Source organism: Micromesistius poutassou, assembly GCF_964030765.1.
Source record: "Micromesistius poutassou genome assembly, chromosome: 14".
Lineage (NCBI taxonomy): Eukaryota > Metazoa > Chordata > Actinopteri > Gadiformes > Gadidae > Micromesistius > Micromesistius poutassou.
Window position 1 is genome coordinate 14,223,161 of NC_140284.1, and position 21,850 is coordinate 14,245,010.

Here is a 21,850-nt window from a genome sequence, read left to right on the forward strand (position 1 = left end):
ATGATTCAACATTCTATTGTTAATAATTCATTCCCGCCAACGTTTTATGAGGCCAATGTTTGTCTTTTACTTAAGAAAGGGAGAGAGGACTCGGACCCATTGTCCTACAGACCTCTCAGTTTGTTAAATTCTGATCAGAAAGTGGTTGCTAAGATGTTGGCATCTAGGTTAAGTAAGCATATTTCATCTATAGTCCACCCTGATCAAAATGGTTTTGTGTGTGGAAGATATTCTTTTTTTAACACACGCAGATTATTTAACATTATGTATACTAAACATGAGGTAAATCTCAAACCAGTGATTATTTCCCTTGACGCAGAACGCGCTTTTGATCAGATTGAGTGGAGGTATATGCATGCCACTTTGAGACGGTACGGATTTGGCGAATTTTTCCTATCTCTCATCAATATCCTTTATGCTAGTCCTACCTCTGCTATTCTCACTAATGGCAATAGGTCATCATCTTTCAAACTTGGACGTGGGACTAGACAGGGTTGTTGTGTCAGTCCGCTACTGTTTAACCTTGCACTTGAACCCCTGGCTATTAGTATAAGACAGCTTAACACCATTAAAGGCATCACAATTGGTAACACTGAATGTAAAATATCTTTGTACGCGGATGATTGCTTGATTTTTTTGTCCGACCCCTGTTCATCCATTCCTCCACTTCTCTCATTAATTAATTATTTTGGCAGTATGTCCGGATACTCCATCAATTGGAGGAAAAGTTCACTTACGCCTCTCACTTCCAATTTAGATCCTCTTTTTCTTAAATCCCTTCCTTTTGAAATTGCCAAAGACCAATTCTCTTACCTGGGCCTGTCTATTCCTGTAAACTCTAAACATTTGATCAAAAATAATTTTGACGTCCAGGTTGAGAAGCTTAAGAGAAATATTGATTATTGGAGGTCTTTGCCACTTTCTCTCATAGGGCGGGTTAACGCTATTAAAATGGTGACGCTCCCTAGGTTTATGTACTTGTTTCAAAATATTCCCATTTTTCTTTCATCGTCATTCTTTAAAAAAATTGATTCTATAATTTTGCCTTTTATATGGGGATATAAAACTCATCGTATTTCCAAGGCTCATTTACAAAAGCCTAAGAAACAGGGTGGTTTTGCCCTTCCTAATTTTCAACATTATTATTGGGCAACCAACGCCAGAGCTTTAATTTTCTGGCAGGATCAGCTCCCTCAACATAGAGAGCACTGCGATACACCTAAGTGGTTACAGCTTGAATCACATGCTGCAAGAAATAGCTCCCTTTCAGCTCTTTTGTTTTGCACGAAAGATTACCCTTTGTCTTCGGTTGAGGATAGTTTTGTGCTGTATAATTCAATTAAAATTTTAAAACAAATTAGGAAGGTACTCAAACTACCTGATTTTTCTAAATATTCTCCTATTTGTTTTAACCATAGTTTTGTTCCAGCTAAGTCTGATCAAGCCTTTGTATTCTGGAGACAAAGGGGTCTGGTTACCTTCTCAGATTTGTATATGCATAATCATTTGGCTTCATTCAATGAGTTGAAGGAAAGCTTTTCCCTTCCTCAATCCCACTTTTTTCGCTATCTACAAGTAAGGCATTTTGTTAAAGAAAATGTAAACAACTACATAAATCCTACGGAGCACCCATTTTTTGCTATAATGAAACAAAAGCCAGGATCTAAACACCTTGTTTCCAAATTTGTTTCATTGTTTTCCAAAGTTTCAGTTCTGTCAACAAACCATATCAAGTCTGCATGGGAGGCAGATCTTGGTACGGAGCTGTCCGATGAGGTGTGGAGGGAAGGGTTGGAAAAGATTCATTTAGGTTCAACCAATGCTAGGTTGCAGCTGATCCAATATAAAATCATGCACAGATTACACTATTCCAAGGTAAAACTCAGTAAAATGTATCCTGATGTTTCCAATATTTGTGACAGATGCAACCAAGGTCTAGGGACCCTGGGGCACATGTTTTGGCTCTGTCCAAAGATTGTTTCTTTTTGGCAACAGATCTTCTCATGGTATAGTAATGTTTATGATGTGCAGCTGGATCCAGATGTAGTTTTTATATTGTTTGGTTGCTCCGAAGCTTTCTACTCACTCCCTCGCCCTATGCAGGTGACTATCAGATTTGGCACTTTGGTGGCAAAAAGGTTGATACTTAACGACTGGAAGGCCACCGACCCTCCTAGCTTTTCCAGGTGGCTGAGGGAAATGGTCTCAGGGATACACCTAGAAATGTTTCGCCGCAATCCGGGTACTGTTACACCACCCGTGGAGACTGACTGTGTCTGGGGCCCCATTGCGAAACATATTAACACAGTTCTGTAAATGTCTGGGTAGCGTTTGTCGTTGTTGTTTTGTTTTGTTTTTGTTCTTCTTGTGTTTGTTTGTTTGTTTGTTTGTTTCCTGTTTTAGCTGTGTGTTTTTGTTGCTGTTTTTGTTTGTTTTGATGTTGCTGTTTGTATTGTTTAGCTTGTGTACTTGTTTGTTGTGGGGAGTTTGGAGTGATTTCTGAAAATAATAAAAATATATAATATAAAAGGAGCGCTTAGTAAACATGTAACAAAAGAAAACTGCCTGAACCCAAAACATCGATTCTGAAGAAGGTACTTCTCTAAATAACATAACAGAACAGAACAACTTCTGACCAAGAAGGCTATTGAGTTCAACAAACATTTTGGGGATTTACAATTCGGGCTAGTGTGTGTTAGTGATGGGTCGTTTGCGACCGAATCAGTTTGAAGGAACGGCTCTTTAACGAGAACGAACCGACCTGATTCCCCGTCTCAGTTCTCTCTCTCGTTGGTCTCTATCGTCGTTCTCCCAGACTCGACTCCCCCTCGCTGACTCGCTGTTCACTGTGTTGAGTTAGCAGAGAGGTGAAGAGGGACTGGGCAACAACATCCCGATCCCCAACATGAAACGCTCCTCAGCTGAAAGGAACTTAGTTGTAATGCAGTGTGTTGACTGATGACCGTTTGCACCATCGTTTGAGAACGAGGGAGGAGCGGAGTCTGACCGACTCAGCTGAGAACCGTGCGTTCCATGATTCACCGCTAGTCATGAATATACCGAATGCAGACGGCTACAAGCTCCCGTTTTGCCTGGTCTTTATATTCCTCGGCGATCAACACGTACATTTCGTTATTTTCTTTTAACACACTTTTTATTCATTTATTTATTATTTATTATTTGATTTTACGCAACAGCAGAGCTGCGGCCGCCTCCAGCAAGCGTGTCTGGGCTCAGCGCGCTGCGGCCTGCAGAGCTTTACCCAGAATGGACCCATTCTTATCAGAATGAAGAGCAGAATATTAAACATGAACAAAAAGAGCATTTCTGTAAACATTTGTAACATAATTATACTTTATTCAATCAAAATTGATCTCACACGTTTTTTTGTGTGACATTATAATATGGGCTATTTCTTCGTTCCTTGAATTTCAAACTGAATTTCTCATAGGGTGGGCCAGCTGTCAATCATAGTGGCACTGGCCCACATTGGCCCTTATGCTCCGGGCTCTAACCTTCTCCTCTGTGACGGGGTACCTTGAATTCTGAGAGCCACTCCTCCACAACGCCGCGCTCTGACCCCAGCATCTTCCTCAGAATACCCCCCTCCCGCAGCCGCCTGGAGAGAGACAGACGGACAGGGAGAGACACACAGGGAGAGAGGCAGGGAGAGACAGGGAGAGAGGGACACAGAGAGAGACACACAGGGAGAGAGAGAGAGAGGGACAGGGAGAGACAGAGACAGAGACAGAGAGAGACACACAGGGACAGGGAGAGACACACAGGGAGAGAGGGACAGAGAGAGAGACAGGGAGAGAGAGCGAGAAGGACAGGGAGAGAGAGACAGAGAGAGAGGGACAGAGAGAGAGAGAGAGACAGAGGGACAGAGAGAGAGATTAAAATGGTTGCTTGGAGTACCAGCAGCAACAGACAACAACAGTTGTTATCTGACCACCTGACCTTCCTGAGACGGTGAAACGGTGAAAGGATTTGGATAGTTCAGACCCCAGGCTAACGCTGACCTGCTGATGTTGGAGATGTAACTCAGGCATGATTGATGTTCAACTCTGCCCTCTTGCAGTGGACGTGCGTTCCGAAATGTGGGAGTTGTCGAGACATTCACGGCCTATTTCAACTCTTCTCCCAGAGCTGTATCTTGGTTTGTCCAACACAAGTGAGTTCACACAAAGCGCCCTCGCTATGTCGCTCTCTCAAATTGTTCCCACAAACCAACAAATCCACCCGTTGGATTTGGGGATGCCACTGGGATGCTCAGGACTCAGTACTCAGCTCCACATAGGAGCGGAGATGTTCTCTGAATAAGAGGTCTGGTCGGTACAGGAGGGGCAGCTCACTTCGTCTGAATCTAAATGTATGAACATATGTACTGTAGAGCTTCTCAGACTCTGAGCACACACAGTGGGCTGCAAACACAGAATCCAAACTGTTGATTATTGAATGGAGAAATCGACAGGGCGGTTCCTATGCCTCCTGGTGAGGGGGTGAGCGACCAAACAATATGGCTGATTCACATCTCAACATAGACAAGGTCAACCATCAACCCTGGGTCTCTATGAACGGGCCACGTCTTTAAGGGCTCAGGGGTCTGGACGCCACAACACTGGCCAAAGAACGCCCTGTCATTGTCAAGACAGCCGCCCACCCTGTCAATTCAGAAATTATGACATTGAATGTGCATAGATTATGCATTTATAGGATTAACATATATTACATATATTTTTTTTCTTAATACACGTCATCATGTTAGCCATTCCAATGCCACCTTGCTGAAGGATATTAGACGATAAAAGATATGTGTGTCACAAATTGCTAATTCTGAGTGTCTGGAAACTAAAATCAGCAGTTTACTGAGTGTGAAAAGCAAAACTTCCTCCAACAGAACTGAGTGATCATTAATTCCATAATATACCGTGTTTATACGAGCTGCTATCAAAGAGCATGTGTCTCTCTCTACTCGTTAAAGAATGACAGACTTTTGGAGAAGTTAGTGTTGCATGAATTTGTGCCTATGTGTGTGTTGACTGTACTGGGCACAATGGGGTGCTTGTGCACGCTTGTACACAAGTTACCAAACATGGCAAATATTGGGTATGTAGGTTGTTGGAACACAAGAGCTCCACTGTCCCCTAATTATTAACCCTTCCCTGAGTGTAAACGTGAATGCATGACTGTGGGCCATTAGGTAGGTCCATTCACTAGACATGGGGAGGCAGGCTCAAGAATGGTCGTCTAACGTTACTAAAACTAATCTTTTTTGCAAACGTTGTCTTGGCAGGGAGAGAAAGATTACAGAAGATAACTATTTTAATACTTATAATAAGTACTTTATTTTTAGTAAAGATAGGCCTATCCCCATAGCTGGTGCCTTAGCAACCAACTATAGTTACCTGGTCCTTGTAAAACTGTAGTTGTGTTTGATGTCCTGGGGTCTGTCTGCTCTAAAACAAATATACTGTGTCGTGAACCCAGGAAGAGTCTATGGCCCCGTTCACACAGGCGAAAACAATCTTTTTTCCCCTCTGTTTTCCTTGGCAGCGTTTCATGAATTTCTCTGTTAAATGTCCCATGGCATGAAAATTTCACTTTATGAGGTTTTCTAACATTAAGTTGAGTTCCCCTAGCCTTCCTATGGTCCCCCAGTAGCTAAAAATTGCGTTAGGTGTAAACCGAGAAGTAGCTATCTTGCTCCGTCTTTGAAAAAAGGATCGCTGAAACGCTTCGATTTGGCTTCCGGCCCCATATGACGTCATATGGGGCCAGGTTACCTCCCCTTTCTCTGCTTGGCCCGCCCAGAGAATTTGGCCCGCCAATGAGACAATGACCTAGGACCATGCGAGCGCCACATGTGTGTGTGTGAATACACACTGTAACGGCGTGTTCTTTGTTATTTGGATAACCGTTCTGCTGTTGGTGTTATGGCGCATAACACGCAAAACAATAATGCAAGCTTGTATAAAGCTCCCATTTGGTGAAAAGACTAGACTGCGTCGGGTTGTTGAGAAGGAATTGGGAACCGCGACATGGAGGAGAAAAGGATTGTTGCCCAGGATTGTCCGTCGGAGCCCCGATGTAGCGGGCAGCGGACAGCAGAGCTGGGCGGGGCGGGCAGCCCCGGGGGCAGCCAGCGTTCGGCAGGCAGCGGGGCTCCGACGGACAATCCTGGGCAACAATCCTTTTCTCCTCCATGTTGCGGTTCCCAATTCCTTCTCAACCAACCCGACGCAGACAACCCCGGGCAACAATCCCTTTCTCCTCCATTTCGTGGTTCAGTCTGTACTTAATATTGACGTGGAAGTGGAAGAACCAGAGGCGTCTGAGAACCCGACGCAGTCGTTTGAGATTCATAATATCATCCAGAGGCGCGAACAGCTTTTGACCATGATAATATTTATTATATAGATATCTAAATATAATATGATATTATTTAGATATAGAGCTCCAGGACTCTCGCCGGAGCACCGGGAGTGTTCAGTGTTCCACTGTAAACGTCTAGTAGCAGCTTCAAGGCTGAGGCTACCTTCCACCACGACTACCTCATGTGACGTCATCGCCGAGCGCGTAAAAAAAATAACCGTTACTAACCAAAAACTACAAAAACTGGACTTTAACACCATTTTGGAGACATTTCTAACTTTATATACATATCTTGAGTGCTTTATGTACCCATTAATCGACAGTGGTGTTTAACCTGCACATTGGCCTTTAACAACAAGCCTTTGACCCTGGCTCTAACTTTAAATTTGGTTTGTCATTAAAGTCAGATCGTGTTTTATTGTGTACTAAAGGTGAGATTATTGTGTTGTGTACTAAAAGTCAGGTTGTTGTGTTGTGTTGTGTACTGAAGTGAGCGGTGCGGTAATCATGTTTCATGGTAGCCAATCGGAGCCAGTGTTTTTACACACAAGCCAGGATACGCGTAACACACACACACACACACACACACACACACACACACACACACACACACACACACACACACACACACACACACACACACACACACACACACACACACACACACACACACACACACACACACACACACACCAAACAGATTCGATGAAGCAGCAGAGACGGCGAGTCCAGAGCAATCCGGTGAAAAGTTGGCATTTTCAAAGTGGAGATATAAGCACTAATTCAAATTCATTGACATATAGCAACTTTCTTTTTTTACAGTAGGCCTAACGCAAATATATCTTTCCCTGATAACTAGTTACTTTTATTATGAAGTAATTCAGTTACTAACTCAGTTATGGACTTTTTGGAACAAGTAGTGAGTAACTATAACTAATTACTTTTTTAGTAGTAGCGTTCCCAACACTGTTTGACAGTATATTGTACGATCATGTCGCCGTGTTATGGGGTGACGTAACATAGGCGACATGTAGTCTTTCTCGTTATGTCTTTTTCCACAACTGCTAGACGAAGAATCATACAATATACAGTTTTAACTAACTAACTTAAATTAATATTATTGAAATTTATATTATGATATATATATATATTTTTTTTTTTTTTTTCATACTGCGGCTCATGATAGGCCCCTGATCGTCGTAGGCCCTGGGGCTTCAGCCCAGGTAAGCCCGTGCATAAAGGCGGCCGTGGCCCCACCACTCCCACAGCATCTTCCATGCAGCTGGAGCAAGCTGTTGCAGCTACTTGCTGTCTCCCACCATTGACAGTGAGGCAGACCCTTTGGCTTGGAGGAAACTCCACCAGGTCACCTACTCAAAGCTGAGCAAACTAGCTCGGAGGTATCTTTGTATACCTGCCACTAGTTCACCCTCGGAGAGGCTATTCAGCACATCAGGGAATGTGGTAACATGTCAACGTGCATGTTTGAAACCTAGCAAAGTTAACATACTGGTTTTCTTGGCCAAGAACTTGCCCTAAAGGAATAACTTGCCCTAAGGGGTAGATTTTTTTTTCTTCCTGATTGTATCTAATTGTATCTTGATTTAATTATTTCAATTTTCCCCCTCATACTATAGATCTCTGCACCTTGTTGGGCGGAGTCGAGGGCCTTGATGATTGTAATGGGGGACATTAGTTATTTTAAATTGCCATGCCCATGTTTAATTTATATTTATTTAATTATTTAAGTTGTTTTCCCCCAGATATTTTTTCAAGAGATGTTTTTGTTCAGTTTAGAAGAAAATATTTTAAATAGAGCAGGGGAAATTAAACTTGGTTGGGTATTCATGTGCACTTTGTTCAATAAAAGCATGTTTGAAATAATTTATTTCATTTCTTTATTCAGTGGGCATAGGCTATTCAATGTTTGGGGTCTATGTTAGCAGTGTACCTATTAAAGCAGAAAGACAGGAACTGTATAGCTAATATGCACACTTCAATATTTGTTTATTTATTGCAAGTCATATCGTCATCGCAATATCAAACAATTGTATCGCACATCGCAGATTTTCCTCATATCGGGGGTTAGGGTTAGGGTTAGCTAACCCTAACCCTAACCCTAAAATGTCCAAACCCTAACCCTAACCCTTAGCTAACCCTAGGGTTAGCTAAGACACCCTAAAATGTCCAAATCATGTTAAGATGAAACATGATCTTGTAACATTACAACCCCGCCCCTATTTTAGGGGTGGGGTTACATTGGGTTGTTTACTTAACCACACCAAATGTAGCACAAACACATTCTTCACCACCACCTTGAAGTATCCTGAACTCACTAACTCATAGCAGCAGTACCACTATGGAGCAGGGACACACTTCTTCCTCTGCGCCATCCTACCTAACATGGTCCATCATTAACACACTGTGTTGCTGTTTACCTCTGGGGATTGCTGCTATTGTCTTTTCCAACAGGGTAAGACTATTTTGGATTTATATTGCGATTTTCAATGCTGCATGCAAATCTATCTAATCAAACCTGATCCCCCAACATATATCTGCTAGAGTGTGCTGAGAAATACCTTGTTCTGCCCCACAGGCACAGAATGCGAATGCTCTTGGCGAAGGAGCTGCAGCCCAAGAAGCATCTAAGACAGCAAGGACCCTTAATGTGATCGGACTCGTCTGTGGAATAATTATGATGATCATTATTATCGTTCTCATAGTCATCAATGCCACATAGCAACAAAATTATTATTTTAATGTTGTTGGAATGTTTCTGGAAATTATGGAATACTGTGCATAATTGACCGATCCATTGATGGGAAACATCTGTTGGTTTGATGGATTAGGCCTTCAAAATCAAATGTACTAACAAAAATTTAGAAAAAAAAAAAGAGACATTTGCGTGTGAACATAAATAGTGAATACAATAGACGTAGACCTAAGCTTTATAAAAACAAACAAAAAATACAATGTGCATGTAAAATGTTATTCAACCTATTTAGGATTTTTCCAGCTAACATGAGACAACTATGAATGTGTTTTTAGCTGATTCCCCCTAAAGATTTTTAGTATTTATATATATTTTTTATCTGTCCGATAACTTATAATATAACTTAGAACAAATAAAACATGATAAAACAGTACAATGCATTAAGTTCATTAAAGAACACAGAGGGAGAATGAAAGAAAAAGCAATGTATCTTTGAATATCGAGTGGTAGGCCTAATATCGATATACCACTGTTTTTGCATCCGTTCCGGTAACTACAATGACTAATCGCTGATGAAGACCAACTGTTTATTTATATGAAGCAATCAAGAAGAAAAATATCGGCTGGGCTTTTACAAAGTAACACATATTTTGTATAAATATGTATTTTTCATGAGGCAGATAGGCTTGCATTAGGATATAAACATCATGTGGCGACACGAGGAGGATTTAATAATTTAAATATCAGAGCATCTTTTCTTTGTTACCGACAACGCCACCTTGGGTTAGGGCCCAAGGACCCGTAGTAACTACAATATTACTATGATTGTCACCTCGGACAAAAGGACACTTAGGTTCGTTCAAGCAGGGAGGGCGGGAGACGGAGTTCAAGGATAACATAAAAACACTTTATTATAATAAACACAAGATTTGTCAAAACAAGATAAAAAAGAAAAATGAGCCCAACTGGGGAAGGAAGTGGGTACAAGCTGAGGCTTACCGGCTGGAGGAGGGGTCGACAGGGGAAAGTGATACCCAAAAAAAAGAAACGGGAGAGCACCCCACTCACACGGCAAACGGGAAGTGCACACAAGCACACACACACACACACACACACACACACACACACACCAGCGCTCACCTCCCTACAACACAAGCTCTCCACCACAGTTTCCATGGGACGACACCGCCCACACAGACACCTGCCAAACACAGCGACAAAGACACGCTTACTACTCTCTCCCTGTCCCGGTAAGCGGTACCCTGACGGTGTCAATGACAATCAATCACGAGGAAAACTAGTTAGCACTATCAAAAATAATCACACTGAAGACATGACCAGCCTACTCGGCTTCGGTTACGTTTGAAAACAACATTTTCACCGGAGAAAGAGGTAAAAGCTTAGAAATAAAGCCAACAACATAATCACTGTCACTAGATATAAAGAAAACGTTGACTTTCACTCGATACTATTCACTGACAGTAAAAAAAAAAAAGTTGTTATTGTATGCACTGCTGTTCATAGACTACTAGCTCCAGCGCTCCTTGCTGCTTTTCTAAATAGCTCACCAGGACACTTCACCAACTCTCCAGTCATTCTCCCCTGACCATGCATTTATTTGTCTTTGACGGCCATCGGCTCTCGGTATTTCCTCATTCGCCCTCTCACATCTAACCGGTTCGAAATTATATGGCTGTGGGCCATCATAAATGTTAACTGTGGGTCTTGCCACCTCTTCCCATTGAGCCTCTTCCTCATCCCAGTTAGACGGCATAGTGCTCTAGTTAGCGCATGGTACCGTGGCCGCAAGCAGCTCATGGCCACACCCCCACCCTCCACCTTGACCCGCCTCTAAAAATGGCATGTTTGTGGAGAGCTCATTGTGGGACTGGCTCGTAGTGGCTGTAACTCTGCACCAAGGCTGAATTTCTTGAACGTCTTCAAGTACTGTATTAGGGGCCCACTAACACCTATATTAAAGCATCCATAAAATAGCATGCCATGGGACCTTTAAGATGGACTCACTGCAAAAACGCATCTATGTGGAGCTGGTTCATCACCAAAAAAAAGATGAAGTCGAGGCGGAGCATGCGCATCAAGCCTGCAAGCCGTTGTAGATTGAGCAGAAAATACTTTTTAATTTACTGTTACTAATTCAATTTACCAAGGGGCTGGCTGTATTTAAAGCTACAGCTACAAAATAATACAAATCAAATCAAACTAAACAAATTAGACAGATTTCCAACGTTGCCCGCCTGGTGGGGGGGTGATGACCTCATCGTTTGCTTATCTGGCGTCCACACGAGTCCAACACGAAAATGCATTGGGCCGTTTTGCGTTTGCAGGCACCGAAAATGCTGGGTCCGTCTGGACGGTCGGCCGAGTGGTTATTAATATAGCAGCCTTCATAATGCAGAAGGAATGTCTTCATCATCACATTCATACAGAATCCATCTGGAGGATGTTGTGTATTGACCAAGGAGCATTACAACCATTGTATCAAGACAGCGGACAGAGAAACACACGCCTCTCTGATTTGATTTAGCAGACAGCCATTCTAGAAAACTATAGAATCCTCTTGAGGATGTAGAAAAGATCACAGTAAAAATGTAGGTAAGGTATTTCAAGGTAAGAAATGCATTTGGTTGAACAATGCCTCTGTCACTCAGCGTAGACATTTAGTGTACCTTTGTCGTGGCAATTCCCTTTAACAGATATTGCGTCTAGGACAGATGAGATTTCCCACTGCAAAAAAGCACACAATACATTGGAAAGCAATTATCCTAGGTTTAATGCATGCATACATTAGACTCCTCTCTAGCAGAGTGAGTCCAGAATACAGGTTGACAGGGTTATTTATACCGTTTCAGATCCTCCCCATATTGCAGATGTTAATAATCAACTCAAGTGATGTTTACCCTAGACACAGAGGTGCCTGTGTTTTTATCAAGAGGTAGGTTAGAAGAGTACCTAAGGGGATGTCTTCTCCTTTGTGACCCGTTTACCCAAGTACGAAGGTTAACACTATTGGTTGACTCTAAGGAAGGTAGGCCGGCGACCCATAGAGAAGGGAAGGTGGGACCGCTGACCACAGCACAAGGGATAACATTTTGACGACATCGCTCACTGAGGTGGCTGAATCAAGCACAAAGGTCAATGAATAGTCGACTCTGGGGAAAGGCAGGATGGCAAGACAATACACTAAAGGAAAGAACAAGGCCTAAGTTATAAAAACAAACAACATGTCGATTTTTCCATCACACCTTCAAGATTCATTCCCCAACAACAACGGGACAAAGTGATCCCTGAAACCAAACCAGCAGATCTAGAAGGTCTTCCACACACACCACCCGCCTGGAGGCTGACCTGCAGAGCCTTTCTGCCAGCTCCTTCCAAGGGTTGAGATGCTACTTTGGAACAACTGAAGAAGCAGAAGACGGAAAACATGTTTTGCCGTCAGACTGCATGGGCTGAGGTGTGTGGGGGGGGTCTAAGCCACTGAGCCCGTCTCCCTCCAAAAACAACTCGACAGCTTGTTGTGGTTTTCACTTGATAGGATTAGGGATTTAGATGAATGCATATATTTCCATTCGGGTGTGTTAGCAGTGTCAGGTCTAATCCCAGAGCAGCTTACTGGGCCGTTTAAAGAGCAGTACGCGGTCCACAGCGCCCGGCCGCTCTGACGGACAGCAGCCCTGCCGTCGCTCCCAGCACTCTGACGGGTCCAAACCCAGCCGTGGGGAACGCCACGGCCCAGGGGTCTGGAGGTAGACACGCCCACAAGAGGCCGAGCAGGAACAGCTCGTAGTACACACTGCTTATTTGCATGTGGTCATTATCCAAATCCCCCTTATGAAATTGTGCTGATCCGCAGAAAGCTATTAGCAGATCTGCCCAATGAGAGCAATGTCAGCCTGGTAGGATTTAAGACCCAGCCTTGCGAGTATACCACAGCCCCTTCAGAGGCACTGCAGAACACTATTAGAAATCCCCAATTCGTCACACTACAGCATCATGACACCAGCTCAAACTATCCAGAGAAGAGAAATCGCTGACGTGGTTTGCGTGAAACCACGGTATTTACGGGGAATTCCAATAAAAATCCAGATTTGCTTACTAATTCTAACTGAGGGCCATTCAATTGAAGTGTATGGAAATGTAAAGTATAATATTGAAATTCATAAATGTAAGTCTATAAAACTGGTATAATGTTACGTTTAGATCTTCATTTAATGACGATATAATACCATGCAAAGACAATCTTTTCCGTGGTGAGGCTGCATACTCACAGATTGAATAACAAGCGCTGTGGATGCGTCTGTGTAGGTTTCCTACGCAACCACTTCCACCGATTCAAACATTCAAGAACATGAAACGTGTGTGTGTGAGTTAAGGTGATGAATTAACCAGCTCCTTGCGTCACTAGTGTGGCCCTGTTTGACTCTGAAAACGAAACTCGGTTCCTCTTTCCCCTGTCAAACTGTCCGACCGTCACAGGCAACCCCCTGCAAGTTAAAGAGAACGATGACGGCAAAGCCTAGTCATATCACCAGTGTGCTTTAGTAGATATGGAAATTCTGTAAAGTCTTTAAAAACTTAAGCTTAGTTAAACCCTAACCTTTGTGTTGTGTTGAGTTTTTTTTTTACTGTAACTGCTCTCCATTTCCAATCCTAAATTCTAGACTTTCTTCATACCTCGTCTTCTGGACTTCTTTACTTTTATTCTTTAGTTATATATTGTTCAAAGGCCTGAATGGCATTTGCCACTGAACTTTTGGGTTGTAATTAGATATACATGTAATAGTTTCAAATATTGGGCAAATAATATCCTGTATCAGAAGTGCAAGCACTACAAATCTAGGGATTAATAACATGAAATAAATCTGCTTGTAAGGAACATTAACTGAAACTTGGACCATCTGCAACATCACTCTAGCGTATGAGCAAGAGTGATGTTGCTTACGCCTTGCAGATGTTCAACAATTGCTTGGCTATTCCAAGCACTCTTACAGCAAATACAATGTTTAGCCATTCGCAAACGCAAATGTGTTTGTTTTCATCTGTAAATTATTGAAATATCTATGGATTATTGTAACATCCTCCCACCAACAGAACCCAGAAAGACCACTGGGAGTGAGTGTGACCTCCACGTTCTCCCCTGGCTCCCCAGCAGTCATAACCTCAGTGGGAGAAGGACGTGGCTGCTGCTGCTCATTGGTCAACCACTGGCCGTCACCTGGGCAAGAGCCAGGCCAGAGGCTGGGTGGTGAGGAGGAGGTGTACTCATGGGCCTACAGAGGCTAGGAGAGGGTGTACTTATGGAGGCTAGGAGAGAGAGGGTGTACTTACAGAGGCTAGGAGAGAGAGGGTGTACCCTACCTAAGACCCTGTAGAAGGTCGACTATGAACCCTGAAGGTGATACATTTGAGGGCCTGTAGCAACAGGTTTATCCCCCGTCATCAACCCAGGAAATACGTGGCTTTTAAAAAGAGAAATACACAGCACTTTCATACAGATCGGGGCATTCCCCATGACTTTGGTTTCACTTTTTTTTTTTACTGCAAATGTCTTCTTAAGAATTCAATATTATAGACAGCCAATCAGCAGCTTGTGAATGGAGAACTAGTGAGAGCCAGAGTGAAGGCAGGGTGAGTGACCTTTATGAGGTTGCTGAATGAGCCTGATAATGTCGGGGAGCGGCCTTGTTGCGTTTATCTTAAGTCTTATCTTATCTTCAAATTAGCAGTTTATCATGTCAAGCTCAAGGAAATGACCACGCAGTGCGCCCATCCACCAAGAACAACCAGCACTATCTGTCACACTCGTCGGTGCCACTATTGCCCGTTCCTGTGCCTGATAACAGGCCTGTACACATCATGTGATCCTGTGGTGAAAACGCCGCCTGTACACACCACGGGGAGCAGAGTCAAGATGGCGTCATGCCACGAGTCACACAAAGTTAAGCTAAAGAACAACGAAAAGTTGGTAAAGGTTTTAGAGGTTGAAATTAACATGGTCTAATTGGTTCCTTGGTGCCTTACGGCAATTGCTTGATATTTGAATTGCAGCCATGTTAAGCAATTCACTGGGACCACCAATCGGACAGGGGTCTCCCAGCCCAAAGGATCTGGGTTCAAAGCCCCAACTGACTGCCCCTAAATGACATACAGCCTTTATGATGGTCTGCTCCTTCATCACAAAGGAAACAAATAGGCCTTCCTCTTTATGCATTTTGTTGAACTACAAACTTGTTCAGCAGGATGAAGCCGGCTCAAAAGGGAGAGGAAGAAACAAACAGACTCCAACAGGTCAGCTTGATATCACGTCCACAAGCTTCACAGGAGGTCATGTACACTGAGTTCAACCACTCCAGTACGAAGAGGAGAGTAGTACAACCAGTCTTTTAAGGAGCTATCAGGTGGCAGAATATAGGACCATTGATCCTGGTCACAAACACTGGTACTGAATCACAGGAGGAAACGACTCAAACCCTCATCACAGACAACAGGCCCAGGGCAGTGCTGAAGCCTCTCAATGTTAAGGTTTCACTTAAATTATCCTACCCCAGAATAAATACAATGACCTACACCTCGACAGTGGAGGGACCCACTCCCCTTAGACAAGCTCTTCTGATACAACCAGGACATTCAACATCACATAATAACATAACAGCTGAATGAACAAGTCCAATATAAGATCACTTCAACTTTAAACTATAAAGCTATTTGGCCCTTTTTAGAAGCTTGTACAAGTCCTCATATCGTCACTTAAAGCAGTTTGTGTCAATAACAGTAAAAATATTAACAATATAATAGCAATAAATGTAACTTAATAGCTTGTAGTCATCATCATACAGTCATAAATAAATACATTTTGCTGTGTGAGCCACCATCTGAAGAAAGACAGCGAGGATGGTCTCTGGATAAGCTATGATCTGGGGCCCCTCCTCCTGCGCAGGACTGAGGGCCCCTTCTAGCCTTGTGTCCCCAGGTCAGAGGGCCCCGCCTAGCCTCATGTCCCCAGGTCAGAGGGCCCCGCCTAGCCTCGTGTCCCCAGGTCAGAGAGGGGACCGAGGGCCGGGTCTAGCCTCGTGTCCCCAGGTCAGAGAGGGGACTGAGGGCCGGGTCTAGCCTCGTGTCCCCAGGTCAGAGAGGGACTCAAGGGCTTCTTCTGAAGGGAGACAAAAACATGAGGACCAGAGGAATGCACACAGACCCTGAGCTCCGTTAAAGCAGGGCCAGAACCAAACACTAAACACACCGTTGGATTTGTCTTGCCAACGGTGCTACTTACATACAAGACCCAAGACCTTAAACAACAACCATAATATAAAACAACAATTTGAATACATTTAGCAACACACAAAATAGACTTTGCTATCGTAACTTCCCCATACAGAAAAAACACGGTAAGCTGAGTTCCCCCATTATGTTTTTTTTTTGTATACTTGGAAGTTGGAATGTAACCTGGGGCCATGAATGCTGTCCCATCGCGCTAGCATCACCCCACCCTGGTATTAGTGTTGTCTAGAACAACAACCAGCCCTTACCTCCCTCTGTTGGCTAAACGGGCCGTCTTATAATGAGGCTCGGCCAATGACAGCAGGACAGCCCCCGTGCTCCCAGGAGGAGCTGCTCTCCTCTTACACAGTCAGTGTGTAGCAGGCACTTTGAACCACCAAGACTACATCTAGAAACATCATTAACCAGTAAGCAGAGGGTCAGGTCTTCGTCTTGCTCAAGGATGCCTACTGGTAGACTGGACATTAGGGTTTTGAACCCAGAACCCTTGACCCTTGAGTCAAACCCCACGCCCCTCGGAGGCAGTGGGGACAGAGACAGGGCTGAACCAGGGCTGCAGCCAGGAGGAACTCACTTGCCAATCATTGTTTAGTGGTCGCTATCTTCAATAAATGAACACATCTTTTCGTCTTTCTGATTCTACAATCAATACGTTATACCAGAGCCTAAAGTGATGCTTTACATCGGCCTGCCAAGTCTCTGTATCCTCTCCAACCTGTCCGAAAAGACTTGCAGGACAAAAGACGAGAGCGCCCATTCAAGATTAAAGACCCGAGATGACATGCCAACGAGGGCCGCAGCACTGCCACCAGCTCCGCCTGACAGAAGACAACGTGTCTACCATTATAGTGAAATAAAACAGTTCTGATAGTGCATATTATGTCAAATAAATAAATACCTAATATATCAAATTGCTTCCAATCGTTAGCGTCTCTCAAATTGTACAATATGTTGACTGATGCGTTATTATGCGTTTGTTCATATCATTACAAAGGGGATGGGGGAGGGGCGGGCTGGGTCAGCCTCAGAGTAGGGGTACCCTCAGAGTGGGGGTACCCTCAGAGTGGGGTCAGCCTCAGAGTGGGGTCAGCCTCAGAGTGGGGTCAGCCTCTGAGCTGGGGTAGCCTTGGGCCCTGTCCACACCAACAAAAACAATATTTCCCTTTCTTCATAAGTGAAAGTGTCATCATTTTTTTATTTTCAACAATGACAATCAGTAAACAATTCAGTCTTGGCCAGTCTTTTGTTTAAGGGTCAAGGTACTTTGTGAGCACTCTTCTCACTCGCTTTCTCTCCCCCTCATTACATTCCGATGTTGTTGTGCTGTATAGGAGGCTGCAAGTCGTTCACATTGTGTTGTTCCCATCACAGAGTTCTCAGCCACAGTCCGTCCTCACAAAAGTTATGGAGAACGAAACTAGCGGAAATAACATGGGGCAGGTCCTGCAAATGGATGTCCATAGGCCTTCTCAGTTCAGCGATCTGGCCTTGAGTAGACCAAAAGCACTCAATGACCATGCGTGCCCCACACAAGCATAGCCCAAAATATTGTTCTTGAGGTGTGGAGCCACCGCTGGAATATGTGTTCATCAAGAAAGGCAGTAGATGGTAGGGTCACCAAGAAGGAAAATCTGTATGGCCTCGTCGTCGTCCACAATCTGCTTTTTTCAGAGTAGGGATCTTGCCAATCTTGAAGTATGAGCTAAGCCTTGAATTAGCAAAAAATTGTGCATTGTGTACCCAGGCCACTTTAACAAGACATCCATCTGAACACATTGTCACAGACAGCCTGCACAATAAGGGAATGCTTGCCTTTCCTGTTGGTAGATGCTAGATAGCTGCTTCATTTCGATGGGGGTCGACCACTCCCAAACACTGTGGCATGCCACACTCCATGAGGTGGTCTTTGCTGGGCTCTTCAGACCAGGACGCAGGGTGGTGGCGTTGGAAAACCAGTTTCTTGTAGAAGCTTATTGACTGATGGATGAGCTGGTGCTCCATGTTGCCATGCAGGAGAGCTCCCTGAGTGTGTGTGGAGATGTTTAACCTGTGCACACTGATTACTCACTGCCCAACAGGTGTGCAGCCTCACCCAGCCCCAGAGTCCGATCAGACTCGGGCCAACCAGCCATCCTTCTGACGTTTTATGAAAATAACTTAAATAAGAGAAAGATAAATCAGCCAGGTGATGAATATAAAAATGGAAAGTACAAAGCCTAGAGGACGATAAATATAAACGCAGTCCTCAAGAATCCACCTGAAGTTTTTAGCCAGCCTTGTAGTTTCCCTGCCCAGGTGAGGAGACGGGCAACGCACAGCGCCGCACATCTGGCGCTACACATTCAACTACATTTGTTCTTAGAACAACCGTGACACGATGGGGTACAACATTTGTGGTTTGACGTCTCAGGTTCAACCGTGCAGTATTGCACAACAAACAATGCAGTGTTGTGTCCATCTGTTTTATTCCTTAGCCTCTTGTTTGAATATATACCCACTTGTCCTTATCGATTGCATTTTTGAATTGTGTATTGTAATAGATCTCCTACTGAGACATGGCCCTCCCTGCCCACGGACACCAGGGAAGGCCTGAACCTCTTTAAAAGATCATGACGACCAACGTGAATCCATGTTTTCCATGAGCTTTTCTCCAGCTGCCCAGTGTCATCATGTTATGATGGGGAAGGAAGCATGGGAAATGCTCTGCATTTAGACTTTTCTAACCAGTGGCCCCTCAAAGAGCTTTACAACATCGCCTAACAGTCATACATTCATGCACACAGTCACACAGCGGCTGCGGTGTCAATCATGCAAGGTGACAGACAGCGCGTCCGGAGCAGTCGGGGTGAGGCGTCTCACTCAGGGACACCTCGACACTCGAACCTTTCGGTTACCAGCCAACCTTCCGAATACAAGTTTGTATACCAATGTGTTGAGATATGAAGAGAAAGAATGAAGGATCAAACGCATGTACAAGAAGTGGCACTGACTTCTTTGAACTGTGCATGTCTCGCGGTGGCTCAGTGGAATGTCTAGCCGCTACACGACCACCGTGAACAGGACGTCTGCTGCGAGCCCTAACTCGCCATCTGTGTACCGACAACCACAGAGCTCGTCTGTCTGTCGGTGACATGATATGCGGGCTGGGTGATGGCCATCGCCATATTTGGGTCTTCCTGCTGTGGGGGCCTGATGAGTGTTGTTCTTGCCTGCATCCCAAAGCATGCTGGGACGTGAAACACCGGCAGCGTTGCACGCTACATTACCACATAGCACTCCCCTCACCACGACCACACGCCGTCAGGTCAAACAAGCTGCTGGCAGCACACTCAAGGCCGAATCCCCCGCCTGCTGCCCGGGTCTGATGTGTGCACGCCTCTGTGTGTGTGTGATGTATGTGTGCGTGCGTGCGTGTGTGCTGTATGTTGTTGTGTGTATGTGTGTTTGTGCCTGTATGTTGTGTGTGTATGTGTGTTTGTGCCTGTATGTTGTGTGTGTGTGTGTGTTTGTGCCTGTATGTTGTGTGTGTGTGTGTGTGTTTGTGCCTGTATGTTGTGTGTGTGTGTGTGTGTTTGTGCCTGTATGTTGTGTGTGTGTGTGTGTGTTTGTGCCTGTATGTTGTGTGTGTGTGTGTGTGTTTGTGCCTGTATGTTGTGTGTGTGTGTGTGTGTTTGTGCCTGTATGTTGTGTGTGTGTGTGTGTGTTTGTGCCTGTATGTTGTGTGTGTGTGTGTGTGTTTGTGCCTGTATGTTGTGTGTGTGTGTGTGTGTTTGTGCCTGTATGTTGTGTGTGTGTGTGTGTGTTTGTGCCTGTATGTTGTGTGTGTGTGTGTGTGTTTGTGCCTGTATGTTGTGTGTGTGTGTGTGTGTGTGTGTGTTTGTGCCTGTATGTTGTGTGTGTGTGTGTGTGTGTTTGTGCCTGTATGTTGTGTGTGTGTGTGTGTGTGTTTGTGCCTGTATGTTGTGTGTGTGTGTGTGTGTTTGTGCCTGTGTGTGTGTGTGTGTGTTTGTGCCTGTATGTTGTGTGTGTGTGTGTGTGTGTGTGTGTTTGTGCCTGTATGTTGTGTGTGTGTGTGTGTGTGTTTGTGCCTGTATGTTGTGTGTGTGTGTGTGTGTGTGTGTGTGTGTTTGTGCCTGTATGTTGTGTGTGTGTGTGTGTGTGTGTGTGTTTGTGCCTGTATGTTGTGTGTGTGTGTGTGTGTGTGTGTGTTTGTGCCTGTATGTTGTGTGTGTGTGTGTGTGTGTGTGTGTGTTTGTGCCTGTATGTTGTGTGTGTGTGTGTGTGTGTGTGTGTTTGTGCCTGTATGTTGTGTGTGTGTGTGTGTGTGTGTGTGTTTGTGCCTGTATGTTGTGTGTGTGTGTGTGTGTGTGTGTGTGTGTGTGCCTGTATGTTGTGTGTGTGTGTGTGTGTGTGTGTGTGTGTGTGCCTGTATGTTGTGTGTGTGTGTGTGTGTGTGTGCCTGTATGTTGTGTGTGTGTGTGTGTGTGTGTGTGTGTGTGCCTGTATGTTGTGTGTGTGTGTGTGTGTGTGTGTGTGTGTGTGTGTGTGTGTGCCTGTATGTTGTGTGTGTGTGTGTGTGTGTGTGTGTGTGTGTGTGTGTGTGTGTGTGTGTGTGCCTGTATGTTGTGTGTGTGTGCCTGTATGTTGTGTGTGTGTGTGTGTGTGTGTGTGCCTGTATGTTGTGTGTGTGTGCCTGTATGTTGTGTGTGTGTGTGTGTGTGTGTGTGCCTGTATGTTGTGTGTGTGTGTGTGTGTGTGTGTGTGTGTGCCTGTATGTTGTGTGTGTGTGTGTGTGTGTGTGTGTGTGTGTGTGTGTGCCTGTATGTTGTGTGTGTGTGTGTGTGTGTGTGTGTGTGTGTGTGTGCCTGTATGTTGTGTGTGTGTGTGTGTGTGTGTGCCTGTATGTTGTGTGTGTGTGTGTGTGTGTGTGCCTGTATGTTGTGTGTGTGTGTGTGTGTGTGTGCCTGTATGTTGTGTGTGTGTGTGTGTGTGTGTGTGTGTGTGTGTCTGTATGTTGTGTGTGTGTGTGTGTGTGTGTGTGTGTGCCTGTATGTTGTGTGTGTGTGTGTGTGTGTGTGTGTGTGTGCCTGTATGTTGTGTGTGTGTGTGTGTGCCTGTATGTTGTGTGTGTGTGTGTGTGTGTGTGTGCCTGTATGTTGTGTGTGTGTGTGTGTGTGTGTGTGCCTGTATGTTGTGTGTGTGTGTGTGTGTGTGTGTGTGTGTGTGTGTGTGTGTGTGTGTGTGTGTCTTTATTGCAGCTCCATCGGTCTTCTGGACTGAATCCATTTAAACGGCGGCTCCACTTTAAGGTCTCACTGATTACTGCAGTAAGGGGGGGGTGGGGGGGGGGTTGTAGATAAACCACACACACTGCGTTCAACACACAGTGCTGACCCCATAACATTCTGTAACAGAGGGACAGGGGTTCGCACCAGAGCAGGAGGCGTTGTGTTTGTCCTG

At 44.5% G+C, this 21,850-nt stretch overlaps 1 protein-coding gene across 3 annotated transcripts in view; it reads right to left on the minus strand.

The window, feature by feature from the left end:
- LOC311358580 (hyccin 2) overlaps positions 1-21,850 on the minus strand; it is a 55,494-nt gene that overhangs the window by 23,994 nt on the left and 9,650 nt on the right. For 2 of the 3 annotated variants that reach the window (XM_084478666.1, XM_084478668.1), the window contains exon 2: positions 3,538-3,619. The exons of the other annotated variant lie outside the window; for it this stretch is intronic. In XM_084478666.1, coding sequence (XP_084334792.1) covers positions 3,538-3,588 — 51 coding nt within the window. In that variant the 5' untranslated portion in view covers positions 3,589-3,619. The remainder of the gene's footprint in view (positions 1-3,537; positions 3,620-21,850) is intronic. 3 annotated transcript variants of the gene reach the window in all.